The sequence below is a fragment of the Ostrea edulis genome, chromosome 3, assembly GCF_947568905.1.
Source record: "Ostrea edulis chromosome 3, xbOstEdul1.1, whole genome shotgun sequence".
In the NCBI taxonomy this organism is placed as follows: Eukaryota; Metazoa; Mollusca; class Bivalvia; order Ostreida; family Ostreidae; genus Ostrea; species Ostrea edulis.
In genome coordinates, this window is record NC_079166.1 from 39792145 (window position 1) to 39811009 (window position 18865).

The 18865-nt window shown below is 33.9% G+C and overlaps 3 protein-coding genes across 5 annotated transcripts in view; 2 read left to right on the forward strand and 1 right to left on the reverse strand.

The window, feature by feature from the left end:
- LOC125673160 (titin-like) overlaps positions 1–15098 on the forward strand; it is a 268458-nt gene extending 253360 nt beyond the window's left edge. For both annotated transcript variants that reach the window (XM_056160692.1, XM_056160693.1), the window contains exons 33-38: positions 10716–10838; positions 11337–11459; positions 11547–11695; positions 11824–11962; positions 13162–13252; positions 13597–15098. In XM_056160692.1, the coding sequence (XP_056016667.1) occupies positions 10716–10838; positions 11337–11459; positions 11547–11695; positions 11824–11962; positions 13162–13252; positions 13597–13628 (657 nt within the window). In that variant the 3' untranslated portion in view covers positions 13629–15098. The remainder of the gene's footprint in view (positions 1–10715; positions 10839–11336; positions 11460–11546; positions 11696–11823; positions 11963–13161; positions 13253–13596) is intronic.
- The window catches only part of LOC125673175 (uncharacterized), a 333899-nt gene that overhangs the window by 128099 nt on the left and 186935 nt on the right, over positions 1–18865 (reverse strand). The window lies entirely within an intron of this gene.
- Positions 2986–7063, forward strand: LOC125672222 (uncharacterized). Of its 2 annotated transcripts, none has more exons than XM_056160701.1 (4): positions 2986–3604; positions 3765–3806; positions 3964–4434; positions 4739–7063. In XM_056160701.1, the coding sequence occupies exons 3-4, from the start codon at positions 3993–3995 to the stop codon at positions 5401–5403; spliced, it is 1107 nt and encodes a 368-aa protein (XP_056016676.1). In that variant the 5' UTR covers positions 2986–3604; positions 3765–3806; positions 3964–3992; the 3' UTR covers positions 5404–7063. The 2 variants fall into 2 exon arrangements, with proteins under 2 accessions (XP_056016676.1, XP_056016675.1); XM_056160700.1 differs by having other exon boundaries at positions 2991–3604; positions 3964–4584.

Here is an 18865-nt window from a genome sequence, read left to right on the forward strand (position 1 = left end):
AAATTCTTTCGTATCATTGAAATTCAATAAAAAAAAAACCCTCTTCCACATGAAGTATTTGTAGAATATTTTCAAGCATCGTTTATCTGTCTCCCGAAGGGTTAAACAAACTAGCATATTAAAATGATGCGTATTCCTATTACAAAATGGACATCAAATGACTAACAAAAAATTGTCATTGAAGACACTTGCACTGAAAAGTCAATCAACAATCTTTAGGGCGGGTCGTAATTTACAGTTTACAATAATTTATTAGGCCTCAGCTTATTGTGTATTTCATTGGAAAAAATACATATCAGAGTATACAGGAAAAAAGCAAGTTATTGTCTTAATTCTGTTGCCCATATTGCTTTAATGACAATTTTTGGAAAATTCATTTAAGTTAAAATGCTGACGTGATGTGTCCTGTTCGTCACTGTTAGGTTTTGCAAAAGATCTATATTTCAAAAGTGAACCACATACCATTATAAATTTACATCCATTTCGTTTTCCTTTCTCAAGCTTCTATAATCGGAGGATTCACACAAGGTAAAAAACTTGTTCTTGTATTGAACTCCTTTTTTTTTGTTGGTTGATTGTATTTGTTCTTCATTGATGATTCCACACACAAAATCAATAAGGACGTCAATACATCAGATATCGTTCACGGATATACCAGGATTAGATCTGGAAGACCTGGAACGGGTTTCATGAAATAGAAGGGGCATTGCATTGTTGTTTGTCCAGGTATATGATAGGAAACCCTTCTGTAGCTACTCTTATAAAATCAATTTCGTGAGAAATAAAAGTTATGATATCGATTCTGTTCAGAAAAACCAGAAACGAAGACAAGATTAAGTTTTAACCAGACATGGTTCAATTTTCCCTTTGGTTTAGTTTAGAGAAAAGGGTAAGGTGTATAGAAAACAATTTTTTTTTTTATTATTGTAGACGTTAAATGGGTAGTTAAACTAAATAAATTAGCCACGCCATTGTATTGGAACGTTTATATCGTAATATAAGAGGTCAGTCATGTGCTCCAACTTATTTCAAGTTCAAGTCTACACTCTGTTTTTCCTACAAATATACTTCCACTATTGCATCCAAACTTTTTAATTATAACGAAACTTTGCAGTGCCTAGATGTAGACCATCTTATACTTAATCCACTTAAGTATTCTTGTTATTCATATTCTTTCAACTATAGTCAAGCTGGACAAGTCATTACTAGTGATGTTGATATAGGTGAGAATTAGAAACTCAAATAACTAATTCTAAAAGGTCCTAAATACAAAGAATCTCGCTCTTTCAATTGGCGACTGAACTTCATCTCTATTATGAATTAGTCTAGGATTATATAGTAAACCAGCAGTGATAAAAGAATTAAATAGGTTACATGAGGAATATGTTTTGGTTCCAGCAGACAAAGGTTATTACAACATTGTCTTTGTTTGTAAGGCTCACTATTACAACTGTATTTTAAACGAACATGGCATTAATTTCACTTTTGGTAATTGTACTTATACTCCAACTGCCCTTTCAAATGATGAAATTCTTCAAAACCATGCTTCAGTTTATACACATTTAATACCCAATCAATAGATCGGATGAAAATGAGTTACCGTACTTATACTGGATACCTAAACTTCATAATACCCTTACAAAGATACATTGCTGGATCCAGTAAATGTTCTACAAAGCCCCTATATTTGCTCCTCAGAAAAATATTAACAGCTGCGAAGGAGAAACTTCAAACGTACCCGGCAACTACATATGTCAGAAGCGATGTTAGTCAAAAGTGGATTCTAAAAAACGTTTAGTAAACTTGAAATCTTAAATCAACATCAAAATGTATGACCTTTTAACACTTTACCTTTGCCATCATACACAGTTACTTCTTCAACCAAAAAGGAAAACGCAACTATTTCCATCTAGTGATCATTCATCCAAAAAATTACATCGTTGAATTCCACTATGATTCCACACACTAGTACTCTGAAGTTGAAATAAAAAAATATGCTGGAGTTCCTCATTGACAACATCTTCGTGGTAATTGGAAATCAGGTCTTCCAACAGTCTGTTGAAATTCCCATGGGCATGAATTGTGCTCCTTTGTTAGTTGACCTGGTTTTATATTCCTAGGAAGCAGAATTTATTTTAAAAAAACTACCTAAGAAGAAAACAATTATTCATGTGGCCTTCAGTTCGACATTTAGAGAAATCGACGACGTTTATGTTATCTATTAACAATAATTTTGATTCATATGTCGATTCGATATATCCCTGTGAACTCGAAAGAAAAGACACCACAGAGTCGTCCACTTCTGTTTCATACATAGATATTTTATTGAAAGTAGATATTAACGGCAAACTAACAACTCAACTTTATGACAAACGGGATGCTTCCAGATTCTCCATCGTCAACTTCCCATTTTTATGTAACAATTGGTGAATTCAACTGGTCGATATTATGAAAAAATTATTGTATAAACTTAATAATTTCCATTCGACTGGTACTTCAGAAAAAAATATTAATTAAGAAAATCCATATTGGAAATCGAGCTTGAAATACGTCACGTGTTATGGAAAAGATGGCGGGCAACTGTAGCAGGGATGATGGAAATGCCGTGAGGCCGAAGTAAGTTTTAACCTTCTTCTGTTCATTAAGAAATTAATAACTCTCTTGTTATGCATATGATTATTTAAGAATATTTAGTAGCTTAGAAAACGGTTTCTTATTTACTATGCACAGGATATAATAGAAATTGAGCAACATGAGGTGCTCCGTTCGAATTTTCTCAACAGTGAAGCAAAAAGAAAAATGCAGATTTTCTTTTAATTACGGTTAATAAAAGTGCACCCGATTACATGTATAAACAAGAAATGTATATGTTTCTTTTCTAAATGCTACGAGCAAAGAACACTTATCTTTCCGGACGGAATACAGATAACACAAGTGTTTGATGCACCAACATTCAGGCGTATTGATAGTGGGGGTAATTTTTATGTATGATTAATATATATGTGTGTGTAGAAAACTGAAATCTAAAAGAATAATAAGCAATTAACTGGAAAATTGTTGGTACTTTGTCATATTTTTTCTTTTCATTTCATTTTTAAAGTAGGTTTAAAATCATTTTTTAACGAGGGTTCATCAACAATTACTATCATCTCTGACTTAAGCATGTCAGGAGAAAAATCAAAACAATAATGTCATTCTTTATCACAGACACAGAGCTGATAGCACAGATAAGAAAAAACTATGATGAATCTCTTGGTAAGTTAAAGAATAATTCAATCAACAGAAATGTATCTCAATTGCTTATTAGAAAGAAGACCTACATACATATTTTGAATCTTACGCATTAACTGCATATATATTTTTAATTGTAGGCTCTGGTGGTGATCTTCTAGAGATAGCAATACAAGGTGAATGTTGCTTTAAAAATTACTCTTACATTAGAAATTATTCTTTAGCTCATAACGAAACACTTTTCCACAGTGTAAAATATACTTCAACATTTATTTATAGTTAGGTTAATGAATATAGAAGTGTAAATAGAGTATAACTTCCTTTTTAGGTCTGTCTAAGGGAAGTGATTGCCAAGAAGATGACACATCTGTAGGTTAGTGTTAATTGCAGTTTTATTTTAATTTACATGCTACAAGTATTCAACATATGTTCAAGATTTTAAACTGCCTATCATAAAATAAAACCCTCTTTAATACTAGACATATTTTTGTATATATTGTCTGTGGGGTGATCATGTATTAATGTAATTGTAGGTGAAAGTCTGGAAGAGAGCCCTGAGACTTTTGGTGTAACAAGTAAGATACCTAGATGAAAATATAACTTCAGTTAACTTCTGATGAATTGCTTGTTAAACTCATTTATTCAAAAACAGATTGTAAAATTTTTTGTTAGAAAATTCAGTTCATTTAAATGATCAAGAAAAGAATTCAAAGTAGTTCTTATTTTTTTCAGGTGATGTTGAAGAAAGCAGTAGTAGATACATGTTTTGGACAAAACCTGCGACTAACCTTCTTCTATCATTATACGAAGAGTATGAACAAGAATTTGAAAATCCTCGAAAGAAAAAGAAAGATGTTTGGAGAGAAATCACAGAAAAATTAAATGAGGCTGGATTCGACTTTTCGCAGTTAAAAGTTGAAAATAAATGGAGAAGTTTGGTGCAATCACATAAAGATATAAAGAACAATAAGAAAAAAACAGGTGAGAAAAGGAGGACATTCCCACACTTTGAAAGACTTGATAACATACTATCAAAAAGGCATGATATAAATCCACCTTTTACCAGCTCCAGCAATCCTCTTGCCACAAAAGAAAACGAGAAAGATAAAGCAAGCACTAGTAGTGAAGAAAAGGTAGTGACAAAGAGTAGCAGCATCTCTGCAGTTCGACGTAGAGAAAAGCGAAAAGAAGCAGAAAATGAAGGTAGCAGTTTTTTTCAAGCTTTTAAAGAAATTGAAAAAGTAAGAAAACTTGAGCGAGATAAACGGGAGAAGAGAAGAGATGAAAGAGCCAAAGAAAGAAATGATCTTTTAAGGGCATTTCTCGAGATATTAAAAGAAAAAGAAAATGAAGGTACAAATTATGGCAAAATATACTAAACGAAGGTCCCTTGACTGACTGTTATGATAATGATCTAGTGGATGTTTTCTTTTTCTTTTTAATTTTTAAATGCTAAGAAGCTGTTGTATATTGCACTTTCTTTTATTCTTCAATTCAACAATTTCAGGGCACATCAATTTGACAGACTTTCCACCAGAAGTTTTGGAAAAGATTTGCTACAACCTTGAACAGTTTGAAGAAGTTAACAAGCTCACCTTGGTTTGCAAAAAACTTAAATATTTCTGTTATCATAGAAACACCTCATTCTCTGTACATCTAAAAAATGTCAACAATCTGTGTGGAGTGTATTGTATGCCAAATTTGAGGAAATTAACAGTGTGTGGAAGGTCCTATTTCAATAGTGTAATTGATGCAGATCAAGTTAAAAGCAGAGAATTCGATGCATTTGTTGAATTATTTGCTATGGCATCTTTGACGAGATTGCAATGTCTTACTTTGAAGAATTTCAGATTCCAAAACACTTTCTTACTTTTTTTAATTGCCCTGAGTCACTTGCAGTTAGCATGTTTATCTTTTCACCGATGTAGTCAAATATCAGTAGGACAATTGAAATGTGTACTTGAGGAAATTCCGTCTCTTAAGTATTGTGATGTAGAATGTGATGTTAGATCAACTGAAGACATGCATATATTTGCTGAAATCGCAAATCAATTTGTTGGACAAGTAAATTTAAATCTGAACAATCTAGAAGAAATACCATCTGTGTTGTTGAAATACCGAAGATCTAAGTACCGTACACCTTGGCCAACTGGGCATTTACTTATCCCTTGAAAATATCCTGAAAAATTGAGTAGTACTCACTTGTATTTGCATAGCCATGTGAACAGATTTTATGAGATTGTTAGGTTGCAACTTCTGTGTACAGAAATATGCATATGATCCACAGCTTACTATCAGGGCCCAGGGATCTGCATATTTTTTGTTTGTTTTTTTAATTACCTTTAGTAAATTATGTTAATTTCTCATATTTGTTTCTCAGGAAGAGAATGTTTATACAATGCAATAAAATCTTTTTTTCAGGGATCTACATGTTTATGTTGTGTGCCATATTCTTTGCCATGAATGCTTTAGTAGCACCCCTTCAGATCGCATTGTGTATTAAGCTGTTTGTGATTTGTTTTCATTGTTTTTGTAATTTTGGGGGAAAGATTTCCAATATATTTTAGTCCTAATCTTTTTTGGTCAGTGTTATATGTTCTTTTTTATTGCTACTGTTTTATATATTTTTTGTTGTTGCTAAAGAGTTGATATTATGAAATATGTTATTCTTTTTGTTTGTTTTACTTTAAAGAGATTAAATAATCATTTCTCATAAAATCTAGACTTGTTTGTAAATATCCAATTATTCATCTGTTTAAAATGCAAGTAAGTCAAGAAAAAACCTGGTTGCACATATCAAGAATTTTAATAGAATATGTAAAACTTTTCACAATTGCCTTGCAATATTAAGTCTTTTGATGGCTCCGCCGTTCAACACATTTTCATCATAATTTTCAAAGACTGGAAGCAACTGGGGTACATTATTGTCCTCATTAACAAGCTCTTCAAACTCGTCATGATTTAAAATGCAGATGTTGTGCAAAACACATGCAGTAAGTATTGTTCTTACAATGTCTTTGACGTTTTTCTGGTCAATGTGTTTCAAACGTTTAAATCGTCCTTTCGGTATTCCAAACGCTCGTTCAACATTACTTCTAATGCTGCTGTGTACATAATTGAATTGAATCTGTGCCTCAGTGAGATGACCATTGTCCCGAAATGGCGTTAACAGCCAAGTAAGATTTGGGTATGCTGAATCTCCCAATAAGTGACCATCACGACATAAGGCTGGTCCATTTACAAACAAAGGAGAATTGCGGAAAATTCTTGCGTCATGAACTTTACCAGGAAATCCTGCAAAAACATCAATGAATCGCAGGTCTTCCCGCACCACTGCTTGCAATACGACTGAATAATAGTCTTTCCTATTGTAGTAGTCAACACCTCTTTCTGCTGGTTTAGTTATTGAGATATGGGTACCATCGATCATCCCAACAACTCCAGGGAAGCCTTTTAAATCCCAATACATGTCTTTGATTTCTTGTTGCTCTGCAATTGTTGGCCATACAACTACTTTTGATAACAAATGGTCGTGAATAAATGCTATTAGGTTGCGTATTGCATAGGAGGCTGTTGACTCACTCATTCCAAATCTGTCTGCAATTGAGGCATATTTATCTTGGCTTGACATAAACCATAGAAACATCAGAATTCGGTCTGGAAGAGGTTTCTGGACAGTTCCTCCTGTTGCCTCTCGACATAAAATACCTGATAAATTTTGTTCCAAGCAAGTCTCACATATTTTTTCTTCTAAGCACTGCATGCTGACTTTTCCAATACGGAAAAAAGTTTTAAATTCATCAATGCGGAAATTGGCTACCACATTTTCTACATAATTTCTCTGCCTGTGCCTGTTTTGGGGCTTTTTTCTCCTTGGATTCAGGTCGGACCTATGAAAAGTACAATAATTTATCGTCGGTACCTTAATTTTTTGGTCATTCCTGACAGCATGAACAGTAAATCAAGAAAAATGAGAGAAAAATTCATTCTTGTGATAACTCATAAAGTTACATCACATTCGTGTGTGTGTGTGTTATTTTAATATGCAGAAATATGTCTTTTGAAAAATGCCTATTTCCGCAATTTTTTTTTAATTTTGAAGATGTAGAAAAACCCACATTATAAAAAATAAACCATCGTGAAACCGATCTTTTTTTTTAACAATTTGTTTACGTTCTTACATTGCCGCCAAAAAGTCTGTTAAGTCATCTTCATCATCTGAATCACTAGTACTGCTATCATCATTCAAACAAACGAAAATAAAATTGACAGCTTTTCTTTTCAGGTTTAGGTCCATTGTTGATGAATATGAAACCGGAAGTTGTTTTTTCGTTTATTTTGTTCCATTTCCATTCGACTGGTTCTTTTGTATTAATCAATATTTTAGTTCTGCGCAAGTGGGCGTGGCCTAATTTTAATTCAGGAAAAGTTACCAGTCGAATTCGCCAAATATTCCATTACCACCTGCATATGGTGTTTATATCTCTCAACTGATTCGATACGCAAGGGCTTGTTCTGCTTATGACCAGTTTTTAAATCGAAGAAGGTTATTGACAAACAAGTTGATGGTGCAGGGGTTCCAACAGTCTCGTTTAAAGTCAGCATTTTGCAAATTCTATGGTCGTTATAACGATGTAGTTTGTTAATACAACCTAGTATTATTGGGTGAAATGTTGTTTGACGTATTTCATATTGATTGTTAGGCCATTCTTGGCACACTGATTTTGACTACGAATAATTCCGTTTACCTGATCGAGATATAGGGCTCACGGCGGGTGTGACCGATCGACAGGGAATCCTTACTCCTCCTAGGCACTTGATCCCACCTCTGGTATTTTCAGAGGTCCGTGTTTGCCAAACTCTCTATTTTGTATTGCTTATAGGAGTTATGAGATTGATCACAGTTCGTTATCTTCACTTTTCACTTTGCTATAGTTCCAAACATATATTCATTAGGAAGGTTTACATTGAGATTGCGTTTTTACATTAAAAACCTTATAAGTAATCACTGGACCACACGGTTTATAATCATACTCATTTATGAATTAAACAAATGTAAATGATTTCTAGTGCTTTTTTAGTATTTCATTATACTTTTGCAGTAATTGTTGAATGAAAATTCATTTACCCACACCCATAGGTTAAATTCAAATATGTGGAGTATTAAAAATAGAATAACAGATAAGGAAACAAAGTGTAAAAATGATTCAATTCTCCTTTATGTCATACCAACTTGATAAGAATGTTTCGTTGTATCATTTAAGTCGATGGCAATGAAACAAACTAAAGGAAAATTGAATACTCCTGTCTGTGGATTGTTTTTTCTTAATACTGGTATAATAGCATTTTCCATGTTCCACATATATTTCTAGATTCTAAATTGAAATAAACCATCACAATTTTTTGTGTGACCCGATAAAATGTATTCCCTGTTCAAAGACCACAAAGTCTGCGGATAGGCCTAAATATGGCAGTCCATCACAGGTAATGGTCTCCATGAGTGAAAATTCTAAATCGGGATGTATAAAATAATAAACAATTAATCAATTAAATTAGGAACCTGATCCTACTTTCAGTATGTCCTGGGTTTCGTTTTTGCCCTTCACTTAATTTTGTATTCTGTATGGGAGTCATGAGATCGATCATTGCTCGTTATCCTCATTGATAGATATTTATTTTATCAGAGTAATCAATGGTCAATTCCATTGATTATAGCTAGATACTGATACATGTATTCAAGAAATCATCACACATGACTGACAGGGATGCCCGATCTGGTGCTGTGTCCAATCGAAGGCGTTAATGATAACAAATGGCTGTTCTCTCTTGAAATACCGTTTCTGTGTCACGATAGGCGTAACCAAGGTAAACATCAAGGTGTACTGCTACCACTGTGCAAGGTGAAGATAACGAACAGTGATCAATCTCATAACTCCTACAAGCAATACAAAATAGATAGTTGGGCAAACACGGACCCCTGGACACACCAGAGGTGGGATCAGGTGCCTAGGAGGAGTAAGCATCCCCTGTTGACCGGTCACACCCGCCGTGAGCCCCATATCCTGATCAGGTAAACGGAGTTATCCGCAGTCAAAATCAGTGTACCAAGGACGGCTTAACAATCGGTATGAAACACGTCAGACAGCATTTGACCCAATGCGAGGTTGTATTGACGAACTAGATCGTTATAACGACCATAGAATTTGCGAAATGCTGACTTCAATCGAGACTGTTGAAATCCCTGTACCATCAACTTGTTTGTCAGTAGCTTACTTCGATTTAAAAACTGACTATACCCAGAACAAGCTCTTGCATATCGAATCAGTTGAGATATATAAACACCATATGCAGGTGATAATGGAATATTGCTACATAAATGTGGGAAGTTGACGATGGAGAAGCTGAAATCACCCCGTTTGTCATACAGTTGAGTTGTCAGTTTGCCGTTAATGTCTACTTTCAATAAAATATCTAAGTATGAAGCAGAAGTGGACGACTCTGTGGTGTCCTTTATTTCCAGCTCACATGGATATATCAAATCGACATATGAATGAAAGCTATCATTGTTAATAGACAAAACGTCATCGATATATCTAAAAGTCGAATTGAAGGTCACAGCGAGAGATTTTTTCTTCTCACGTAGAAGTTTTTGAATAAATTCTGCTTCATATGAATATAAAAACAGGTCAGCTAACAAAGGAGCACAATTGGTGCCCATGGGAATTCCAACAGACTGTTGGAAGACCTGATCACCAAAGACCACGAAGATATTGTCAATGAGGAACTCTAGCATATTTTTTTATTTCAAATTCAGAGTATTTGTCTGTGGAATCAGAGTGGTGTAAGAGTTCTGCTCAGGTCAAAATTTGTAGCAGGGCTGTACTTCACTTAAACTTCATCGTTATGCGTGCAAAAATCTCAAATGGGACATAAGACAATATACATACAAACAAATGTTATAACAATTTTTTTATATTAATGTTTTCGCATTGGTATCAATAATTACAATCGAGCATCCTGTTTGTGAAGCAGACGCCTTAATCACCAGGTTAAAAGTTTGTTTTAGTCTTTGTAACAGATTTAGAAATATCTTCACTCCTTCATGCATAGCTCTTATCCTTGGACGAATTTGGCTCCACTTTTTTGGCATGCTGCTTTTGGCTATATTTAGCTCTAAAGCTTCATAGTTATTTCGGATTTCAAACATTTCGGTTGAGCATCACTGAAGAGACATTATTTGTCGAAATGCGCATCTGGTGCATCAAAATCGGTACCGTATAAGTTTTATATTTTACACTAATAAGTTTTTTTTCCACAAAAATATATAATGAAGTTAGATTTTTCGATGTGCTTCCTATTTTAGTTTATCAGCCATTTTCGGTCATTGTCCTGTATTTTATTGCTTCTTCTTTGGAGAAATGATTCGATTTTGATAAATTTTTCAATTGATTTTTTCTAATATGATATTTTTTATTGTTTTAAAGAATCAAAGCTATATAATGACACAGTACCCTCTTCCGAAAACAGTTGGACATTTTTGGCGCATGGTTTGGGAACAGAACTGTCCCTTGATAGTAGCACTTACAGTTGATGATGAAAAACATAAGGTAATGTGAATTGCGTGTGGAGCTGTTCTTGTAATTACGTGGTTCTAAAGGAACTAAAATATCACTTACGTTATCTTGATATGACAAAAGATTGCAATTTGATAAATATTCTATTAATTTTCTTCACATTATTTCCTTGCGTCGGAATATGTAACTATTAATTTCCTCCATTAAAAACATTGGAGTACGTTCATAGGTAAAAAGAATGTAAGATTCGGAACTCGAACGATAGGAATACTTTGTGAAATTATTTTGTAAACAGAGACACACCCATTATATGTATGACCAAATCAAAATGATAAAAAAGGCAAAATATGTATCTTTCGCTCAAACCTACATTCAAAGAAGTTGTTATAAATGTACATTTGTTCTTTCTCAAAGAACACATTGATTAGATATATTCAAATGCTATTATGACATGAAACAAAACTTATTGATGTTATGAAAATTGCATATAATTTGGGTATTCTATAATGGTTAATATCTACAAATCCCCAGGAGGAATGGTATTTTCCTGCATCCGATGGAGCAGTCCGCACTGTTGGTGGGATTGATGTGGAACTCGTTGCAACGTTCAACGTACTGGAGAAAGTGACATTACGTAAAATCAAGTTATCTAAGGTAATTTGTTATCTCAAATAAGAACTGAAAAGACTGTACGATATGTCATTCCAATGAAAAAATTACAAACCAATTTCAATTCTCCAGGAAAAGCAGCTAAAGAATGTAAATCATATCCATGCATACGGTCTGGGAATGGTGAACATATCAGATCAACTCCTTCATAGCATACATCTCGTAGCAGCGAACAACACTAACATGCAAAGCAACGGGCCGTATGTTGTACACGGTGGATGGTTAGTAAGCGACATATTTCAAAACCAATGACAAATCGTTAGCAATAAATCAAACTTTGATACCCTGTTTCATATGAAAAATTTTATACATGTACGGAATAATTATAATACAAATGGATATATTTCAGGGTCGGTATAGACTACAGTGGAGTGTTTGTTCTGGTGGATTACCTTGTTAAGTTAATTGAGTCTGGTGTCAATAGGATTGACGTTTACGGGTCCACTCTCACTATCATGAACGGAAGAATGGAAGCCCTAACCACGGAGGTATATTTATCAATAACTGAAAGTGATCAGTAAATGTGTCCTTCACTTCTGGATATGGCTTTGATATTTCTCAGACATATTTTTGATAACCAGGTCTTTTGATTTGGTTCCAAGACTTCTGACCTAGATACTTGATCTTATACTGACCGACTTTTCAAAAACCTGTACCTTGGCTGTATGTTTTGAACCAAGTAAAATAAGATTTATATTTACAATGTTGCCAAACATTAGGTACAAAGACATCTGGCCTTGGAATTTGAACTACTTAAAAATCTAACCTTTTAACCAAAAGGAATATGTTACGCTTGATCACACTTCACTCTGGGTGATTGTCTTCTGGCAACTTTTGTTTTATTTTTCTTCTCTTTCTAATTTCAAATATATATCTTCGTCATATTATGATTATATATAAGATAATGCATGAATTTAACCGTCCACTGTGTAGTAAAGTACCAATGGTCACGTGATAAAACCATATAACGCCCAAGGCAGACATGGTATATTAGATCTAGTAATGTCTGCATTTTACACACGAAATGCTATATGCATTTGTGATTGATGTAGAGGGATAGTATTTTTAAATTAAGGTCGCCAAACTACATGTACATCTGTAATGGGACAATTTTATACATCAAATATGTTATCCCAAATCGAATCATGCCTCTCTAATCTGATACCAGATTTCATGGTCGTTGCAATGACCGTATTAGTAAATACAAGTTGTCATTGGATCCGATGCTTTCTAACGTAAGTGATACCAATTGTTTGGTCGTATTTGCATGCAATTTTTGATTGCGGGTTTTCCCGTGTACCTGATCAAGATATAGGGCTTACGCCGTGCATTATCGATGCAGAGGAAATGCTTACTCTATGGACACCTGGTCATTTTGATGCGTCCAGAAGTCCGTGTTGTATTGTGTATGGGGTTTGGGAGGTTGGTCACTGTTCGTTATTCAATCGTTCACATAATGTGCCTCAATTTAAAATAATTCTCAGTGATTGATTTCGAAATGATTACAATGTACTTTTGGACACTCATAATGTATGTATTTAAGGGATGGACATTGTAATGTTCATGCACAACATATTAGAACACGCATTCTTTTCCCAACATTACTTTGCGAAGTCACTGAAATCTGTAGTCAGTTCCACTTTACCCATTAATTCATGGAAAATCTCTGTTTTATCGTATTTTATAGGAACAATACGCTGTCATTTACACGTTCCTCAAGAGATATATCAATGACAAATCCCACTCTGGAAAGCATCCTTCTAATTTCGATATAAAAGGTAAGATACAAATGTATTCCAAGGAAAATGAACAAATAATGAATAAAAGAAAGACATAATTATTAGTTTAATTTAAGTATTTTCAAATTCATTATCATGAGACTGGTTATTGTTCCAATTTTTCATGTACAAAGATAAATGAAATTTGTAACATCAACGTTGAAAATACTGTCCACGCATCATAAAATATATGTTAAAAAACGATGTAATCTTAGCTTATACAACCGTTTTAAGTAAGTACGTTTGTTGAGCAAAAGTCAGTCCAATTTTAATGATTCATATGATTATTTTCCTGCTCAGTGTATCTGCAGTAAGTATACTGAACATGTTCCATTAATTTGTAGATGCAGCAAGTGCGTACGAATATTTACCTTGAAGTGAACCTGGTCCTTCTTGTCATCATAAGGAGATTCACAAAACAGAATGAGGACTTCTTAAAATACCATTTTATCTATATTCCTGTATCCGGATATGGAGGACTTTTTCGCAATCATACATGTAGTTTGATTATCAGAGGAGTTTGTAATATTGGTAATTTGCATTTTTATGAACACAAAGGTTTGCATGACTTAAGTGCTCTCAAACATTTAGCACAGTGACAGTCCCAACAATTTTCAATTTGTAAATATGAAATGATGAAGATGACATACAATGATGAATCTCATAAATCTTATAAAGAATGCAAAATTCTACGAGTAGTATCTGATAAAAGCCATGCACAAAATATTGATAAACAACCCTAATATTTATATAAACACTCCCGCGCGAATGTCACACCTCAGAACATTTACAGGTAAAGTCTACCATGAAGGGCAGGCAAGGTGACATTGTAGAGCGGAAGTTAAAAGTACGTTTTGACAACAAATAGCTAAACCATAAGTGATAAAAATTAGGTTACATGAGAAATATGTTTTGTTTGCAGCTAACAAAGCCTGTACCAACATTGTCTTTGTTTGTAAGGCTCATTATTACAACTGTATTTCAAACGAACTTGGTATTGATTCCACATTTTTTGTAATCGTACTTATACTCGAACTGTCCTTTCAAATTATGAATTTGTTTTCAAAAATCATGCTTCAGATTTAAAAACTTCTAATATTCCAGTCAATGGGAGAAATGAATACGAGTTATCGTACCTATACTGGATTCCTAAACTGCACAAAAACCCTTACAAAGATACATTGCTGGGTCGAGTAAACGTTCTACCAAGCTCCTGACTTTCCTCCTCATGAAAATATTAATAGTTGTGAATGATAACCTTCAAACATATTGTGCCACAACATATGCCAAAAATGGTGTAAATCAAATGTGGATGCGAAACATCTCTGGTGTGTCCAGGGGTCTGTGTTTGCCCAACTATGTATTTTGTATTGCTTATAGGAGTTATGAGATTGATCACTGTTCGTTATCTTCACCTTGCATTCTAAAGAAGGTTTGGTAAATTTAAATCACAAAACTTTTCTCGAATTAAAAACATCAAAACGTATATAACTACAAAGCTTTTCACGACTATTCCTAACGATGAATTAAAGATGTTAATATCAAAGAGATGCTGAAGTTCTTCATTGACAATGGTTTTGTAGTCGTTAGCGATCAGGTATCTTCACAATATGTTGGAATCCCCATAGGCGATAATTGTGCTACTTTGTTAGATGACCTGTTTTAATATTTTTATGGGGCAGAAATTGTTCAAAAGCTTCTAAATGAGAAGAAACAATATCTTGCTGTGGCCTTCAACTTGACATTTAGATATATCGACGACGTCTTATATATTAACAATAATCATTTTCAATCATGTATCGATTTGATATATGCCAGTGAACTCGAAATAAAAGACACTACAGATTCGTTCACTTCTGCTTCATACTTAGATATTTTATTGAACATAAATGTTTAGGGCAAACGAACGATACAACTTTATGACAAACGGGATGACTTCACTTCTCCATCGTCAACTTCCCATATTTATGTAGCAATATTCCATTATCACCTGCAAATGGTGTTTCAAGGATGTGTCTAAACTGATTTGATACGCAAGAGTGTGTTCTATGTATGGTTAGGTTTTAAATCGAGACAGGGTACTGACAAATAAATGGATGCTACAGTGGTTTCAATAGTCTTGTTAAAGCCAGCATTTTGCAAATTCCATGGTCGTTACAACGATCTAGTTTGCCAATACTTTCTGGCATTGGGTCAAGTGCTGTCTGAAGTATTTTATAGCTATTGTAGGTCGTTATTTACACACCTACTTTGACTACGGATTACTCCGTTTACCTGATAGAGATATAAGATTCACGACTGGTGTGAACAGTCGACAGTATATGCTTACTCCTCCTAAACACTTGATCCCACCTCTGGTATATCCAAGGGTCCGTATTTACTCAACTTTTAATTTTGTATTTCTCATAGGGGTTATGAGATTGATCACTGATTTATGCAATTTGAAATATAACGCATGTTGGGGTGACATATTTGATACAAGTACATGTGCGATAAGCCTTGAAAATATACATAAAACACTAAAATGATGAATTAATTAAACGTATTACAGAATCTAGGCATTGCAATCACACTTTATATAATGATGATATAATTAACATAATATTTGAAATACTATTGTCTCAAAAATATTTATATTGCTCAATTTGAATAAATATTCAACTCTATGATCGTTTTATAAAGTCCACGTAACCTGATTTATGAATGAGCTACTATTCTAAGTAAAAACTTAACATGGATGTTGTAATCATTATTTACATTAATCTAGTTATGGTATTCTCTCGTTGTTACTCATTCATTTTCATCAGAAACTGCTTCACGAATTTACTATTTCTGCTGATTTATAGAGTTATACATATTAATAGAATGTATAGTGTATTGGAAATTAGTACAATAGTGTGACTTACCAGATGTAGGAATACAATTGATGTCAGTCTCAATACTATGGTCAGCTCAATGTCAAACTGTGTGTTCGCCTCCGAGGGACCAAAGAAAAATTAACCAAAAGTGGCGGTAAAAGTCACACTCAGATCCACACATCAACCAAAACAAATCTGACATAAAACTACTACCCCCCCCCCAAAAAAAAAAAAAAAACAAGCATACAACTAACCACCAAAAGCACTGCCCCTGGGGAATATACAGGTGAGTTAATATCTGGTGATTCACAGGGGTGGATCTAGGGTTATGCAGTTTATATATATTTCAAATATTAATATATTAATGCTTAAATATATCATACATGGTTGGTTATTGTATTGACATTTATTAAGTAATTAATAATGTAAATATACATGTATGTATACACATTATTACAAACACAATGAAAATACCCATCACGGTCAGCTATCTGTAGTCGAGTCATAATTGTGCTAGCTAATCTGCAATTCATGAAAGAATGTAGGTATTGGTCCGCTGTGACGATGTACCCGTCTATCTTACATTACGGTTCTGCTGGGGATGATCTGACCGCTATTCCGTCTTTTCATAAACCAGAGTTATCGTTCGCAACAGAGTTGTCTTTTCCTTAGAGCAGGTATACATCACTTCCGATCAAATGTAAATAGTTGCAGTGCGGGAAATAATTTAAACATGAATTTATCGTCTGACACAACACTAGAAGATGTTTTGAATTACAAAAAAGAAGAAATCAAGACTTATTTAAAATCTGAAAACCTAAAGATCAGTGGATCAAACAGGATATTTTCTAGGTGGATAATCTTCATGAAACAGTGTCTCTCTTCTACTGTGTTTTTACCAGAACTTAAACATTTACAACAGAGAATCCCTACTTGTTTCAAAAAAAATTCTTACACACGTATTGTATTAGATTGCACAGAGGTAATTATCCAGACATCGTCATCATTGGAAAACAAGAACCTGACTTATTCAAACTACAAATCTCGCAATACCTTCAAATCATTGATTGGGGTCTCAATGACAGGAGCAGTTTGTTTAGTTTCACAATTGTGGGGCGGTTCGACATCTGATGTGCATATTACTAGACATTGTGGTTTGCTAGAAGATATACAACCAGGAGATGCAGTTATGGCGGATAAAGGATTCATTCACATAAAAGCTGATCTTGAGAAAAAAGGCGCAAAACTGTACTGTCCACCATTTATAACAAAAAACCAGTTCACAAAAGAAGAAGTTGAAAATACCAGACGCATCGCTTCAGCGAGAATCCACGTGGAAAGAAAAATGGAGCAAATAAAAAACTTATTACAAGGCGTCATTCCACTATATCTTGCTCCTATTGCAAATGAAATATTTTTTGTATGTGCAGCACTCACCAATGTTTTGCCGCCACTTGTTAATCAGTGAATCAATATAATGTAATTACAAATTTGTGTGGCATCGTGCTCGAGCTGGGCTTCGCCATTTTCGCCAATGGCGATTTTTTTTTCAAAAATGGCGAAAAAAAAATTGAAAGTGGCGAAAATCCCTTTTTGCAATAAATTGTATTTTAAATCCTTTGTCAGTGACGCATTATAATGTTTGTTTATGCAGTCAAAATATGTTTATTCAGTCAACGCGTGCGACCGGAAATCTCGCAGTGCACACAGAGCTGGTCACAGCCTCAGGTAATTTATGGCTGCAAGAAAGTCGGTGATTATGTAATAAAGTACATCGGACAGCTGTTTATCATGCTTTGGTCAATTGTTTAACATTTAAAGTCTTATTCATTTTCGTGTTATCATCTCCACATTAATGTCAATTCTTAACCAGAGAACCGACTGTAACTGATTCAAAATACTAAAATAAGTGTAATGAAAAAAATAATATATAATATGATGGAAATAATTGTAAAGCATGCGATTATTTGTGCCGCGCCGCTCCCCGAAAAAAGTGGCGAAAGGGAATTCTGGTCCAGTGGGAGCACTGATATTTATTATTCGTGCACCACTAGGGTTACAATCATTTGCATAGGAATGTTTAGATTTAATATTGTGCTCTTATTAAGACCCATATTAGAACATGCCTTCATGTATTAAACTATTTCAACACTTGTTTTATATGTGAAAGAAAAATGTCTGTATGAAATAAGAAATTCATAGCATAGAAAATAATTGCATATTTGAGATTCTGTTTGAATTGAGCAGTTTTGTCAAGTAGTTATTTATTATTTGGTTGGATTCGTTTGATATCTGTAAGTGCTTAGTGTACTAATATGTTTCATACACTATGCATTGCTTCCTTGCATTCCAATTATTATTCCGTAAATAGTACATTACATTTGCCATATTGTGCGATATTTGAGAGATCTGTATTTCAATCAGATTCTCATATTGGTTTCACCATGATCTTCAAGATTATAATATCACTGTCAACAGTCAATTAAATATTATCATAAATGATACACACCTTTTCTTGTTCTCTTTATTTTCAACATTGCAATTTAATTTGATTTTAAACATGGCATAACAAATTTCATGTAGAATGATTTCAACTTTTTAAAAAGTGAATCCCAAAAATCCTTATTGAATGGGATTTCTACCGCAATTAAATCCTGCAATGTATACAGTACAAGGTGACACAATTTGTACTGGCATACACCCATTTGTCCCTGAATTTGGGTGTAATACCTGTGGTTTTGTTTCAGTTGGATTT

Coding starts and splice junctions, on each gene's coding strand:
- LOC125672222 (XM_056160700.1), top strand. CDS start 3,993: ATGTTTTGGACAAAACCTGCGACTAACCTTCTTCTATCATTATACGAA. Junction 4,585..4,738: donor AAAAGAAAAAGAAAATGAAG/GTACAAATTATG, acceptor CAACAATTTCAG/GGCACATCAATTTGACAGAC.